The 14,451-nt window shown below is 41.4% G+C and overlaps 1 protein-coding gene across 5 annotated transcripts in view; it reads left to right on the forward strand.

Moving 5' to 3' along the window:
* Positions 1–14,451, forward strand: part of UNC13B (unc-13 homolog B) — a 204,626-nt gene that overhangs the window by 104,516 nt on the left and 85,659 nt on the right. For 4 of the 5 annotated variants that reach the window (XM_043891317.1, XM_043891319.1, XM_043891320.1 and 1 more), the window contains 2 exons: positions 11,676–11,990; positions 14,201–14,291. In XM_043891317.1, the coding sequence (XP_043747252.1) occupies positions 11,676–11,990; positions 14,201–14,291 (406 nt within the window). Of the gene's footprint in view, positions 1–1,589; positions 9,633–11,675; positions 11,991–14,200; positions 14,292–14,451 lie in introns of all 5 variants that reach the window. The other variant, XM_043891321.1, reaches the window with a different exon arrangement.

Consider the following 14,451-nt stretch of genomic DNA (forward strand, 5'->3'; position numbering starts at 1 on the left):
AAATATGTATGTATGTATAAATTGGTTTCCCTCACTCAACCAAATAATGGGAATAACTAGAATAATGGGAAATGTATGTATATTGTATAAAAATGCATAATTGGAGGTTTGACAATGGTGTTGGACTTTGTGAGCTATTATAGAGCCAGCATATCCCTATTGTTGAGGGGTGTTAAAAGAATATCCGTCTCACTCTTGATGGCTCTTTAGTGGCTAAGTGACACTTTGATGTTGTTTCTGTTTCCTAAATAAATGCTATCAGATGTTAGGTCTATAAAAGAGCACACTGAGCTGACAGACTCCTAGTCTGCAGGCCTTCTCCACACCCCCACCTAGGTGCACAGGAAACGGACAGTCTTTAGCTTAAGTGAAAGAAAGGTCGGCAGTCTTCTGTAGTCACTGACTGAAGCTGTGTGGCTTCTGCTTCTGTATTCAGTATAGCGAGATATGTTCATTTCACTGTGATCCTCAATGCATATAGCCTTTAGGTTTCACAAATGACAAATTATGATACTTTAAATAATTTTCTCTTTTTGGTACTTTAACAAGGTTTGACTTATGATAGTCAAAAGATTTTTATTATATTTTCTACATATTTTTCTTTTTAAAAGTAGTATGTTTGACCATATTCTTGGCTATACTGCCTAAAATACAACCTTCAGCAAATTAACAGCTTGGTGGCTTCTCAGACCCAAATTCATCAGCAAGTTTAGATTTCTTCTTCTTTTTTTTTTTTCAATTTTATTTATTTATTTTCTTTGCAATATTGTATTGGTTTTGCCGTACATTGACATGAATCTGCCATGGGTGTACATGTGTTCCCCATCCTGAACCCCCCTCCCACCTCCCTCAGCAAATTAGATTTCTTGATATCCCTTGATCTATGTTCATGGGATATGTAATAGTTCTAAACTTTGGCATTGTAAATACATTCTAAATATTGATGGAACATATTCTTATTATTTGCTTCTTTCTTAGAAAACAATAGGATCCTAAGTAGTTAATGGTAGCAAGTGAAGTATTTTAAAGTTGTGATAGGTAGTCTTTCTCTGATGTGGAAAAAACTTTTTGACTCTGTTGTTATAATGCTGAATTAAGAACGTGTGGATTTCCTTATATCTTTTCAGTCTGAATAGTTTTTATCAGATAGATAATTTTACTAATTTTAGTTTTCTCATTCAATATGCACTAAATCTTACAATTTTTTTTTTCTTTTCCCTGTTTCTCCTTTTTTTTCTTGCCTTACTATTCCTCCATTTTTCTCTTTACATCAGACAAGGCTTTCAGGCTCAAAATGACAAAATTAGAATTATTTCATCTTTCTCTGATGTTGACTATGAAGAGCAAGAATGTATATATGAGAAGGTAGAGGGGGAGATGTCTCAAGAGTTTTTACAAGACAGTAACATAAACTTAAAGGAAGCAGAGGTAAAAGAAGTAAGAACTCTTTTGAAAACTGATAAATATTACAACCAACAAATACAACCAAAGTACAAGAATTCAAAAAAGGCACCATCTCAAAGCCAAGAGACAGAATTCTCTGCTGCCTTTAATTATGACCTTAAGTTTGAAATGCCTGCTTTCTCCAGATATCCTCAGAAATATGATACAATAGATAGGAGAAGGAAAAAGACACCCTTGTATAGTCATTTTGAAGACAGTGAAAGAAGACAGTATGATGATAAATCAGGAACTAAGACTAACTTTAAAAGTACATATCCGAACACTAGAAATTGTGACTTTTGCCACATTGAAAAGAAGGAACAAAACTACACAGTTTTGCATCCCTACAAAAATGGATTTGTGGTTAAGAGTGGCAAGTGGGCCACTAACTTAGAAAATCATGATTTTGGTCTTCCTGGTTGTTTTAAGAACTATGAAAAGTCATCTGACTTAAGCCGGCATATTACTAATTTCACTCCATTAGATATGCTTGAAGATTCTACCAGCAGTACTTCTGATGAACTTCTGGGTTCTCCTGTTTCTGACAAGCAGGAAGGTTTACTGTCACCAACATGTCATCCATCCAATGTCCATCATATTGGAGGTTTTCCAGAAGAATATTATAGAGCAAATCCTGCATTCCCATCCCAAGGGATGAATTGTGATGCAGACACACTTGGAGATCTGTCTGGTTGCTCCACAGAAGAGATGACCCCTTCCTGTGTTGAGGAACCCAAGGAGGACTATGTTGATGCAATGGATGAGCTTCAGTGTTTGGTAGAAACAGTGTCAGAATATTTAGCAGAGAAGGAAGAGGAGATTAATAAATTTGGTTCCCTTTCAGAAACTAAAAAAACACTTAAACATAATAGTACTATTAACAATGCAGAAAAGAAAATGCCCGAGGATCAAACACCATCTTCAAACCTTGTCAAGAACGACAAGGACAGGGCCATCTCTTTCCCTGAGCTGAATGGAGTGAAATGTGCTGTTGGCTCTTTATTTAGTTCACTCTCAGAAAAGGTGGGTTCAGGCACAAAGCATCTAACAACGTCTGTGGAAAAGCTGGTTCATTTAGTTCCGGAGAAAACAGAAACTCTTAACCAAACAGGGGTGAGTAATTCGCCGTCTAGACCCAGAGCCAGGTCAGTATCAGAGAAGGATCCTTCCGTACAATCTCTGTCTCCGATATCTTCTCAAACAGTTGACAATAAGGACTTTTGCAAAGTGGACAAAACTTCTGAAAATGAGCACAAAGACAGTACAACTGGAAATTTAAACTCTCAGGATCCAACGGAAACTATTGGAAGGGACTCGGCTCCACAGAGTCAGAGTTCGGTTATAAAGTCTGTTTTCAGCATGCTAAATCCATTAAAGATTTTTTCGGAAAAGGATGAAACCAAAAATGGTGATGACCAGAGCAAGCCAACAAGAAAGAAAAACTTTGTTGCATGTGAGTTGGGGCCAAATCAAAGGGAAGATACCCTTGGCAATGACAGTAGCATTGTCACTTTAAATACGAGTGATGGAGAAACTCCCCACCACCAAATGCCCCTAAGTGAGGATTTGTTGTCTTCTAACTCAGCCTTTGAACCTTCTAACTCAGCTCTTTCTGCAAGTAAGAAAGATGATGTTGCGAATCTTTTGGAAAGAGAACCCTGTACAGATTTGTCTGTGTTACCAGAGCAACCAAAAATAAGTGTCCAGGATACTTCGGAACATCCTTGTGTAGCTGGGAGTAGAACTGCAAATAAAGAGGCATCTTCAGAGCCATTAGAGGGGAACAAAATTACTGGTGATGATTTCCTGGAGCCACTCAGAAAATCTTTTAGCCAGTTTTTGCTCAGTTCCCCTGAGACCTGTTCAAAGGAGACTTTGTCAGACTCTATGAAAATTCACCAGTTGGAAGAAGATGGATGGGAAAGGGACCCTAAAAAAGATGGATGTTCCTTTTCCTTTAGTGGAAAATTACATATTCCATTTCTCAAAGTTCTTAGTCATTCTGAAAAGCAGCAGGATTTAAAAGAGAAAGGAAGCATGTTCCCATTGTTTAAATTTTCTTTCAGTGACAGCCATAAAACTGTCATTGACCAGAATTTTCATGGCTCAGCAGTAACCACTGATGAAGAGGTCCAAAGAAACTGCCATGCAAATGCCAAATTTAGTTCAATAAAATCTAATTCAGTTCCGGATATTCATAGTAATCTAAGGAAATTTGGTGATATAAAGACATCTACTGAGAGTGACCAAATAAATACTTCTGAAGATGCCACACTTACTAAAATAAAGTGTGATTCGGCTCCAAATATTAATAGTAATCTTGGGAAATTTGGGAGTATAGAGGAATTAAACTCAAGTGACCACACAGCAGTAGAGAACTGTGAGAGAGATACCTTAAACATTCCTGGAGATGTGTCCAAAGAACATACACCTTCAGCTTCTTTAGAAGGAAGTAAGGCTCTTACACAAGTGACATCCTTAACAATACCAGAGTCTTCATTAACATTTAGTTCTACCATTTTAAAACCCACCTCGGTTAATGAAACGAGTGATGACAAACTTGTAGACAAAGCTTCTGAGAAAAGAACCCAAGGAGGACTCTTTTCTAGCCTGTTTAACAGGTTTTCTTCTTTAGAAAACTTGTCTAACCAACAAGAATTAAATGTGAAAAAAGATGACTCTCCTCACAGGAGTGATACCCCAAGCTTATTCTCTGGAATATTTAACTTGATATCCGGTAGCAGTATGACTGATTCTAAACCAGATGAAGCAAAGTCCATGTCTTCAGGTGACCTAAAAGGTTTGAATGGAACTAAACGTTTATCCTCGGATGAGATCCCTGTTATTTCATGTGTGACTTCTGAAAACCAGAGGAATCGTGAAAAACAGGAGACTTCTGGCTTTATAAAAAGATGCTTGGCTTTACCTAAAGAAGACATTCCATTATCTGATGCTGGGGTTGATGATCATTGCGCTCCTACGTGGAAAAACCAGCAAAGTGAGAAGAATCGCCCCTCTTCTGCGAGCAGTGAGCTTCACTGCTCTCCCATTGTACAGCACGACCTATCAGAGAAATCTGTGCCTACGAGGCAGACACCACATCATGTTCTTGAGGCAAAACCACATGAAAATTGTAACAAGTCAACTTCACCTATACTAAATACTAATATTCTTAGTCATTCAAACCACTGTCACTCTTTTGAAGACGTGGACAGTCCTTTCTCTTATGACTGGGATTCTGATATAAAAGATTTCTCAAAAAACTCCAGAAAAATTCAGCCAGTATATTATGTGTTGAATCAAAATACATTTCCATCAACTGATGTTTTCTTGTGGCCTGACTCAGAAAACTCAGCAATAAATTTTTGCCAAAAAGATCAAAATGCAAATGTCTCGGAGGGGAGAACAAATCCGAACAGTGTCATTTGGTGTGACTTACCATATGAATCATTCAACCAGTTAGCATTTAATGAAGATTACTTATTAAGAGGTGATATGTGGGCAGCTAACTCATTATATGGAAATTCTTGTTATTTTCCAATTAGTGAGACTAAGAATTCACTAGAAGAATTACCCATTGACTTAAGTTGTTCTTCAGGTTATGAGAAGAGTACACACCCCATAGTTGATCTAGATTCATCAAGAATGGATGAAAACTTTATTTTTTCAAGTGTTGGTTATGAATATCAGGAGTGGTTGTCATGTCTTGAAAATGGAATGTGGCGGCCATCAGAGGATGGAGATTATGGATATTTTATGTTCCATGATGGCCAATATATCTATTTTTTCCTTACTGATTCTACTGGGCAGTATGCATATTTATTTATACCTGATTTTTCTTACGAAGAGTGTTTGAATTGTGACTTACAAAATGTGACAAATGATCTGTCAAGTATTATGTTGGATGATTGTACTGTTTCTGCTTACAGTTTTAAAGTACTTGACAAGGAAGATGAATTATTGTGGTATGTTGAAGAAGAACCAAATGATGACCCACTTGATTTATCTGTAGTTTTGCCAAGAAGTGAGGGCCCAGTATATCTAAATTTAGGTACCTTTTCGCAAGTACTTGAGTCAAATTATGACCAAAGGAATCAACCATTAGATTTTTCAGGCTATAATCCTCAAAAGTCTGAAAGAGATTTTCTAGCTTTTAAAGAAAGGCCATGTGGTTCTGAAGACTCTGAATGTATGTTGGATCTCAGAAATCAGCCCCAAACTATTGGTAATCGTGTTTTAAATAAAAATGAAATTAGAAAGGGAGATAAACATCAGCCTCTTTCTAAGGATTCATCAGTTAACCTTTCTAGTTTCCATTCGATCCAGTCTTCTTCTGAAGAATCTTTTTCTTCAGAAGATAAGACTAACAAATTTCCTGAAAATAAGACTAACATCCCACAGCAAACAGAAGAGTTGTCATCATTGAACAAAGTGACTTCGTTATTTTCTGCTTTGGGTGCTTCAATTGGAAATACTTTGAATTTTGATAAGAGTGAAACCTTAAAGTCATCAGCCACACAGAAAAGAGATCAGCAATCAAACTTAGCAGAGGTAACAAATGACAGTCTTCAGTTATTAATCTCAAGTAAGCAACTAGAGAGTAACTCTCAAAATGAGGAAGAAAGTCTTCTCAAGAAGGATTCAGAGAGACAAATAGTATCCAGTGTTCAGCAACTAGAATTTACTAAAAACATGAAGAAAGAATCCCCTTTAAATAAAAGCATGCATGTGAAAAAGCAAAGTTTGTTAAAACCTGTTTTTCAGGTAAGCCGAGCAACTCCTCAGGATAATTCAGATATAGAAGATGACAAGATGATTACAGCTGGCTCTGTTTCAGTTTCCCATGTATCACAGTTTAGTAGGGATGAACACAAGAACTGTGAGTCTCCCCAGGACCAATCTTCCAAAGAGTCTGAGAGAACATTATTTAAAAGCGCACTGAAACTCTTTGGCCGGGAAGAAGATCCTTCAGTAGGTGCAACGGCAAATGAGAAGCAGTCATCTGGATTTCTGAACCTGTTTAAAACCCAAGTAAATAAAGAAGGATCACCAAGTTTAGAAAAGAATAATGATAAAAATAGAAAGATATCATCTCAGGAAAAGAATGAATCTCCTGGTGTTTCAAATTTTTTTGGTACCCTGGGGGGTTTCTTTAAAAGCAGTGTGTCTCCTATACAAACAACTGAAAATGTGGCTGTTTCTTCAATGTCTAATAAGGAAGAGGTCAAGTCTAGTCCTAATGCCACACATCTAGCTAGACAGGATGTTGGGAACTTTCCTGCTGCACCAGTTTCCTCTAGAGGGAAAGTTCGAGTTAGAGGTCTGAACAAGCAGACTACCATTGATGACAGTGAGCTAAAGGAACCAGCAATTAAGGAGATCAAGGATGACCATTTGAGTGAAGAAGAGGTACCCTCCAGAGACCACCTAACCTACAAGTCACCAAATTCATCTTTCTTAACAGGTAGTTTCAAAGACTTGTCCAAAGATTCTTCAGTAGAAACCAGTGGTATGTCTATAGTGACAGAAGTCCCAAGAAGTGATAAAATATCTTTAGATATTCCAGGCAGAAGAAATTCAAATGAACAAGATCATTTTTCTGACAAAGACCACAGTTTTTCAACTGCCACAACATCTCCCTCCCAACCAGAATTGCCAACAAGAAAGAGTATATTTTCTTTCCTGACTGGATCAGAAAAATCTGAGAACAGAGCCTCTGCTGCTCTACCCAGAACCAAATCTCAAGCAGAAGGGCTATTCACACTTCCTTCCTTTTTCCCAACTGCTAACTCAGGCAGCAAGAAGGATGTCTCTCCTAAAAGCTCTTTCAGTTTCTTCAGCTTGTCCTTTTTGGATGAAAAGCAGCACAGTCCTGGGAAAAAAGAGAACCTATCAACTACTGCTCCAGTGACTTCCCAGCCCTGTAAGAAGCCAAGTGTTTTTGTGGACATGAGTGGTGCAATAACTAAAGAAAGTTCTAATGGCAATGGAGATAGCATGGTCCAGGAGGTCGTTCATGAACAGCAAATGGCTCCTTGTGTTTCCATTAGCAACGCCACTGAGGTTATCTCCGTTGCAGATAAGCTCAATGTAGAGGAGAATGATCCAGGAAAACCAGGTTCCAGTAATGGACCAGGGACATCCTCAGATTTCCAGATAAATCAATCACAAAAAGACATTGTTCCTCATTCAGGATTTCAGGTACAGACTGAAACACTGCTCCTTGGCCCAGAGACTCTTGAGATATCTACCCATGAAGAGGAAGCTTTTATACAAGTAGCATCCATGAGTGATTCACTGGCCAGCTCTTTTTCACATGATAGCCATTTGGTTGAACAGCTTAACAATTTAGACACTTGTACTAACTCCCACCAGAATGAAAGATTTACTAGTGACCCGTTGAACTTACCATTAGAAAATGCCCCTGATGAGGTCTTAACAAAGATCCTGGAGCCAACTTCTTCCTCTGTGGAGCCAGGAGGTACATGGCACCTCCAGAGTCAAGGTGCAGATAAAGAGGAAGACAAATCAGTGTTGGACTCTTCAGTAGAAATGCTTTCGGGATTTGTGACCAAAGTGAAATCTTTCTCTGGGTCCTTAATTGAACCTCCCAAAACATTCTCCGGACTTTTCTCTTCTCCTAAACCTCCAATGAAAAATTCTTTTTTCTCTCTTTCTTCTGGTACATCATCTCAGCCTCTCAAAGGTGAGTTATTTGGAATTTTTAAAAGTCCCAAACCAGAGACATGCAAACAAGAGTCATCTGTTCCAGCTACTGCATTGCTTCAAAATGGTAGTCCCAGAGATACTGTAGGATCAGTACCTCCAGAAAATTTGTGTAAAGAAGTTACCTTGGGAGCACTCAATTCAGAATCTATGGTCAGTGACTGTGGAATGACAGTGGTTAGTGCAGAGTCAGCAGACTTGGAGACCTTGACAGATGATCCTAAACTAACAACTGAAATGGAAAACAATAATATTCCAGACAATATTCTAGAACCCCAACATTCTGAAACAATTGAGGGTGCATCTTCTGTCTCAGGGGATGATGCTAGGCAAGGAGTATTGTCTCTGAGCGATGAAGGAGACATGGGGACGCTGCAGGCTACAGACACAGAGGCATCATTGGAGGCAGAGCATATCCCATTGCCAATACAGTTGCATCCAGATCCTCCCTGGATTGCCAAAGAGCTTCCTCCTCCAGTTCATCCACCTCTTCCTCTTGAGCCAGAGCCAGATATGCAATCCATCTCCGCAAACCAAGACTTCTTAGAGCTACAGGCAGCCAGTTCACTAGAAACAGCACTGTTCAGAGAGGCAAGTGTCAGCCAGAGTGCCACACCGGAAACCCGCGGGCACATTTCTCACCCTCCCCTGGAGGAACCTGCGCTTTGTGCCAGAGAACACTGTGAGCTACTTGATGCCCCGAAAGACTCACCTGTAGTCCCCCAGGAAGCGGAGACGCCAGGTCCTCATTTTGAAATCCCAAACGTGACCAGTTGGCCGAAGCTCCATTTCCCATCTTCTGCTGCTGACTACGGGAAATCACTGAGCTCTTTCTTTTCCTCACCTTCCTCCACTGGCAGTAGAGCAGCAGAGACTGGTTTAATGTCCAGTTTTAAGAAGTTGTCAACTCTCTTTGAGGGAGGTAGTGAGGGGAAGGGGAGTAGTGTAGTGGCAAGTGATTCAAAACTCAGGTTTGGAAAGAAGCTGGATCTTTCATTTCCATGGCCAAGAGAGAAGAAAGGGGACTCTGAGCAAATGCCTGCAGAACCCTCCTCTTCAGCTTTGATTATAAGCAGTGATCAGGACCTTAAATCTGGTGAGACTGACAAAACTTTGCAGTCTTCTCAAATGTCTGGGGCCAGTGCTGAGCCAGCTAAGGTCCTGACTCAGCCCTCTGGGACCTCTGAGCTGCTGGAGGCCGGGCCAAGTGTATGTACTCAGGAGCTTTCAAGGCCTGGAGAAGTGGAAAACCAGCAAGAAATCCCAGCATCTGGAGAAGACGGGGATACCAAAGATAGCCTCTCTGACCCCATCTGTCCTTCCGAGAGTCATGAGGAAGAACACTGCACTGTCTCTGAGCTACTTCAGTCAGAAACACACGAAGAGGAGGCAGAGCCTGCTAGCATTGGCTCTGTTTCAAACGTACAGCAGCTGGACATCAAGGAACCAAAGACCAGCAAAAGGCCTGTTCTCAACTAAAGCATCATAAATGATTTTAAGGAGTTGACCATTTATGATGCAATGACTTAGTGGTAGCTTAACCATAGCCTGCTTTTTATCCTCCTTGTGTCTTTCCCAGCACCAGAGCTTTATGTTAATTAGGCATTAAGTAACAAGAAATAATATGTGGATATTGTCATCTCTTCTCTCTACCAAACATAATTCACTTATTGGAACAATGTGCTTCCTGCTTAAAGGAAAGGCTAAGTTCTAGGATTTACTTACTCTGGCTTGCTCTGCCTTGAATAATGTCGAAGGGAGAAGGGAGGGCAAGAAGAGGCGGCAAGTCATTGAGTGGCATAAATTATTAATAACTACAGCCATGTGATAGGCTTGAATGCTTCCTTAGGCCTTAAACACCTATGTCTGTAATAGCTGGGAGAGATCTACTTTGCTTTGCTTTTCCAAGTCTTCTAAGATGCTTTCTCCAGTGGCAATGAGATTATTAAGTAAAATACAAAATGCACAGGATGGCTTGGGATGACCCATACTGTATCTCCTATTCCATATGGATTTGCACAGCTCCTTCCAGTTTCTGAGTTTTATCACCCATGAGACTGTGTCTGTTAGGTGCTTTTGGTAGTCTCCCAGGAGCTCAGGGTTATCATTTGCTGTGGAGCATTGTGCTCTATGGGGGGGGGGGGGGGAATTGTACAGGGTCCACCTGCAAAGGATGCTATTATTTCCCCTAAGAAGAAGCACCATACAGGGCAGTTTAAGAGTGCTGCCTTGAGCACTGGCCCAAAGCAGTCCAAAGAAGTTGGTCAAATGCTTTGGAGATTGTGTGTTAGGAACTACTCAGCACAGTGGCCTGGTACCTCTCCTACTGCTATGGGATGAAAAATCAGAAATCAGCCTAGAAACACCAGATAATTGGGAGGAACCAGAGGGAAAATATCACTGGAAAACAATAAACATTAGCCCTTTAGTTAAAGCTTGACTCTTTGGCAAGGGAATTCCTTGTCTATTGTCCCCACAGAAGTAAAATGAAGGGCCCCTGACTTGGGATGGAAATATCCAGATGGGGCTAGGATGGGTCTTGTAGATCATCCCCAAGTCCCCCTATTTTGAATAGGACTGAATCCTTAAAATTCAGAATATGGCTCAAGGGGGCGACTCCCGAATGCTCTTCTTTCTATACAGTCATGATTCACTGCCACTTTCTCTATACCTCTTGTACCAGGAGAACAAATTTCCTTTCCGGGTGTGGGCATTCAGATGGCTGAGAGAGAGGGGGTTGTGCTGATCTCTCTTCAGGAACAAAAATGCATTAATGTGGCCCTGATTGAGATCTTGGAGTTGGACTGTGTCCATTTTGTCCAAAACTGAGCCATGACCTGAGAGGAACTCAGTTATAGATGGCTCTGGGACACTTCCTGTGCTGCCGGGGATACCACGGTAACATTCGTGTCAATGAGACCATTCCCCCTGAGGAGTTTCTTTGTCCTAGCCTCTATTTGGCTTCCATTACCTTGTGCAGATGGTTGAGGGACAATTGAAGGAACATGTTGCATATTCTGAGGAACAGACCTTTATATTTCCAATTGGAGAGGAAAAAAAGAGTTCTCAATTTAATAGGTAACAGAAAAAAGGGGTAGAGTTCATCCATCCATTTTACTTTGTGAAAATTAGAAAACTTTGATTACAGCCACTGGACAGGTTTTTTTTTAAGAAGTTCGAGTAGAGAATTTTAGGCATAAACAGACTATTTGAATAATTCTTAATCCTACTTACAAAATATCACATTATGGTAAAGAATTCTTCAAAGTCAGTTGCAGGGTTGGGGCTAAGTGCTGAGAACCCAGCATGCTGTGTTGTTTTTCCTTGTGATTTTGCTGAATAGAGCCTAGTCCTTCTAGAATGTGAACTTTGCTCCTGTCTTCCCAGGAACCTCCTGTTTGTGATCCTTGCCTGATAGAATCCTCGTTTCCTGGATTCATCCACTGCTTTGTTCCGGCCTTTAGTTTGTGTTTGTTTACTGACCTGCCCTCCTCTTGTCCTCACAGCCCCACCGGCAGTAGTAGGTATGGCTCCTCCTGTAACGTGAGTGGAGGGAGCTCTCAGTTAAGTGGACTGGACCAGTGTCACGAACAAGATGATGACCGTCGGGAGAGGGACTCCATCCATTCCCGCCACAGCTCCGGTAGCCTCTCCAGAGATGGCCAAGTGGGTTTTGGAGAACAAGAGAAAGCCTTGGAGGTGACAGGTGAAGAGGAGAAGGGGGCAGTGTGTGAACCCAAGGAGGTGAAAGACGGTGCCACGGCCCATCCACCCCCAGATACGGTGCTACCCAGAGACCTGGTCCGAGGCCCCCAGGAGAGGTAGGTCATGGCTACCTGAGGAGCTCGTATGGTTTCCTCAGTACCTGCCCTGTGGTACTGCTGACAGATCGCCGTTGCTGTTTGTTGCCCTGCAGCTGGGTGTGGTTGTGATCAGGATACTGGGGCTTATCTCTGCACTGCTTCCATTAATTTCTGGTGTAGTTACCAAAGTACTTCGAGGATCTCTGAAGAACATTTTAGCTGCAGTGTACCAGGCCTTCTACAGTCTCTAGTTCTTGGCTTACTAGTTGACCCCACGTATGACAACCTCTGAGTCTGAAACTGACCTGAGCCCTGCAGATTATTTCATTCAGAGGAGCTGCTTTGAATAAAACAGGCTTCCTAGCCTATTAATGTTTAAATTTTTGGGGTGAACATTGTTTTTCTTTTTTGTTTTTTTCCTTGACTAAGCTGGGAGACAGTTAAAGAACCGATCCAGAAGCCAGATCTAAATCACTCTTCTGTCTCCCTGGGGCCTAGCAGTATGTCTGGCAGCTGGTACCCAGAAGAAGAAAAATTTTCAACTTGACCTTTTAACAGTCACGTAATGAAGCTTAGTACAGAGTTTGAGTATTGTTATCATTGAGCTAAATTGGTCAGTGAGTTGCTGATAGGTTGGGGCAAAGCAGGGTTTCTCAGTCTTGGCATTATTAACATTTTAGCCAGATAATTCTTTCTTCATTGTTTTGTTTTGTTTTTGACATTTTAGCTACATTGTGCAGCATGTGGTATGGTTCCCTGACCAGGGGTTGAATGCAGGCCTCCACAGTGAAAGCACCGAATCTTAACCACTAGGCCATCAGGGCATTCCCTGAGCCAGATGATCATTTGTTTGGGGAGCTATTGCATGCCTCGGAGGATATTTAGTGGCATCCCTGGCCTCTGCACACTACATGTCTGCAGCAGCTCCCGGTGTGACCATCAGACACGTCTCCAGATATTATTGCCAGAGTTCTCCTGAGGAGCAAAACTTTCCTTCATTGAAAACCACTGGAGTAGAGTGAGAAGAGCTAGGTGTGACTTAAATTCTCAAATTTCAAGGTCATGGGAAGATCAGAGCAGTGAACACTGATGATATGGTAAGAGTTAGAAAACAGTTGATGCCTCTGTACCACTCGAAGGTAGAAACTTGTTTTCTGTTTGTTTTCCTGATTTTTAATCATCTCTGGTGGCTCATCTAGTAGACAAGACGTCAGAGAGACTGAGTTCTGGACCAGCTTTTTTTTTTTAACTGGACTGACAACTCACTAAAAGATAGCTCTTTGTAGACCTTGGACTTTAAAGATGCTATTGTCTGGGTAGAGTTCTTGGTCAAGCAGCAGGAGTGCCCGTCCTTCTCTCATGGCCTGTCATCATCCTAGATCCTAGCTGTGCAAGTGACATCCAGGCTGGTTTCAGAAGTGCCCACAGATGTTTTAAAACAACTGATGCACTTAAGTGGCATCAGTGCCTAGCATATATTTTGTGTGTCTGTATGGTGGTTTCTTGATTACTGCCTTGGCAATAGAGGCCAGTGAGCGAGGGGAGAAGCGTCATCACCAAGAATGAACCACTATTCCACAGATAAAACCTAGGTGATGATTTGTTTAGTATAGGCTGGTGTTTCTGCCTCAGAGCTCCTTTGTTATATGTATTGTTCCTTGCACTTAGGATGCCCCTGAGGCAGCTCAAGGAACAAGATCACAGCAAGAGGAGGGCTCTGCCTTTTTTCTTAGCACTTTGATGTAGACTAGGAATTGACAGGCCTTCCAAAATACTTAGTGGAGTCGGAAGGGTTTGCAGGAGCAAAATTCTGCCCCAAGGATGCTTTGCAGAACCCCCAAGGGAGAGTGGTGATCCTGAGAGGCAGGGGAGAGGTTTGCTCCACACCCCGCCGCACCGTTTCCCTGTTAGTCCCTGACTTAGGGCCCTCGTCGCTGCTTTTAGTATCCTGACTCCTAACTGTTCCAGTGAGCTGCCTCATCAGATGAGTGGAAAAAGGGAAAGAAAAAGAGGGAACACATGAAAAGCTAAAAGCAATTGCCATTTTAGAGAGGAATTTTTTTCATGTTGGATGCTCAGGATATGCTGTTTTAGTGGCTTGAATCACTAGACAAGTATAGGCATGAATACAAACCTTTTAATTTTAGGTATTTGGCAGTTTTGACTTGAGCACTGTCATCTTGTGGCCTGGGCTTATTTTTAAGGAACATTCTTTTCTCTGTTACAAGTTTTCCTGAGGAGACTGCATCTTCACCATTTACCCAAGCCAGAGCGCACTGGATCCGAGCAGTTACCAAGGTTCGACTCCAGCTGCAGGAGGTAGGAAGTCTGTTGTTCCGGTTCTAGCTGGGACAGTTTTTCCTTTGAAATTGGGAGACATATGGTGCTGAAGAAGCAGCCAGTGATTAGTCATATTATAGTGTGCTTCTGGGAATGCATGAGAAGTAAGCTAGAGCCTTAAGAGATGGGGAGGTAGCTG

This window comes from Cervus elaphus, chromosome 29 (assembly GCF_910594005.1).
Source record: "Cervus elaphus chromosome 29, mCerEla1.1, whole genome shotgun sequence".
Lineage (NCBI taxonomy): Eukaryota > Metazoa > Chordata > Mammalia > Artiodactyla > Cervidae > Cervus > Cervus elaphus.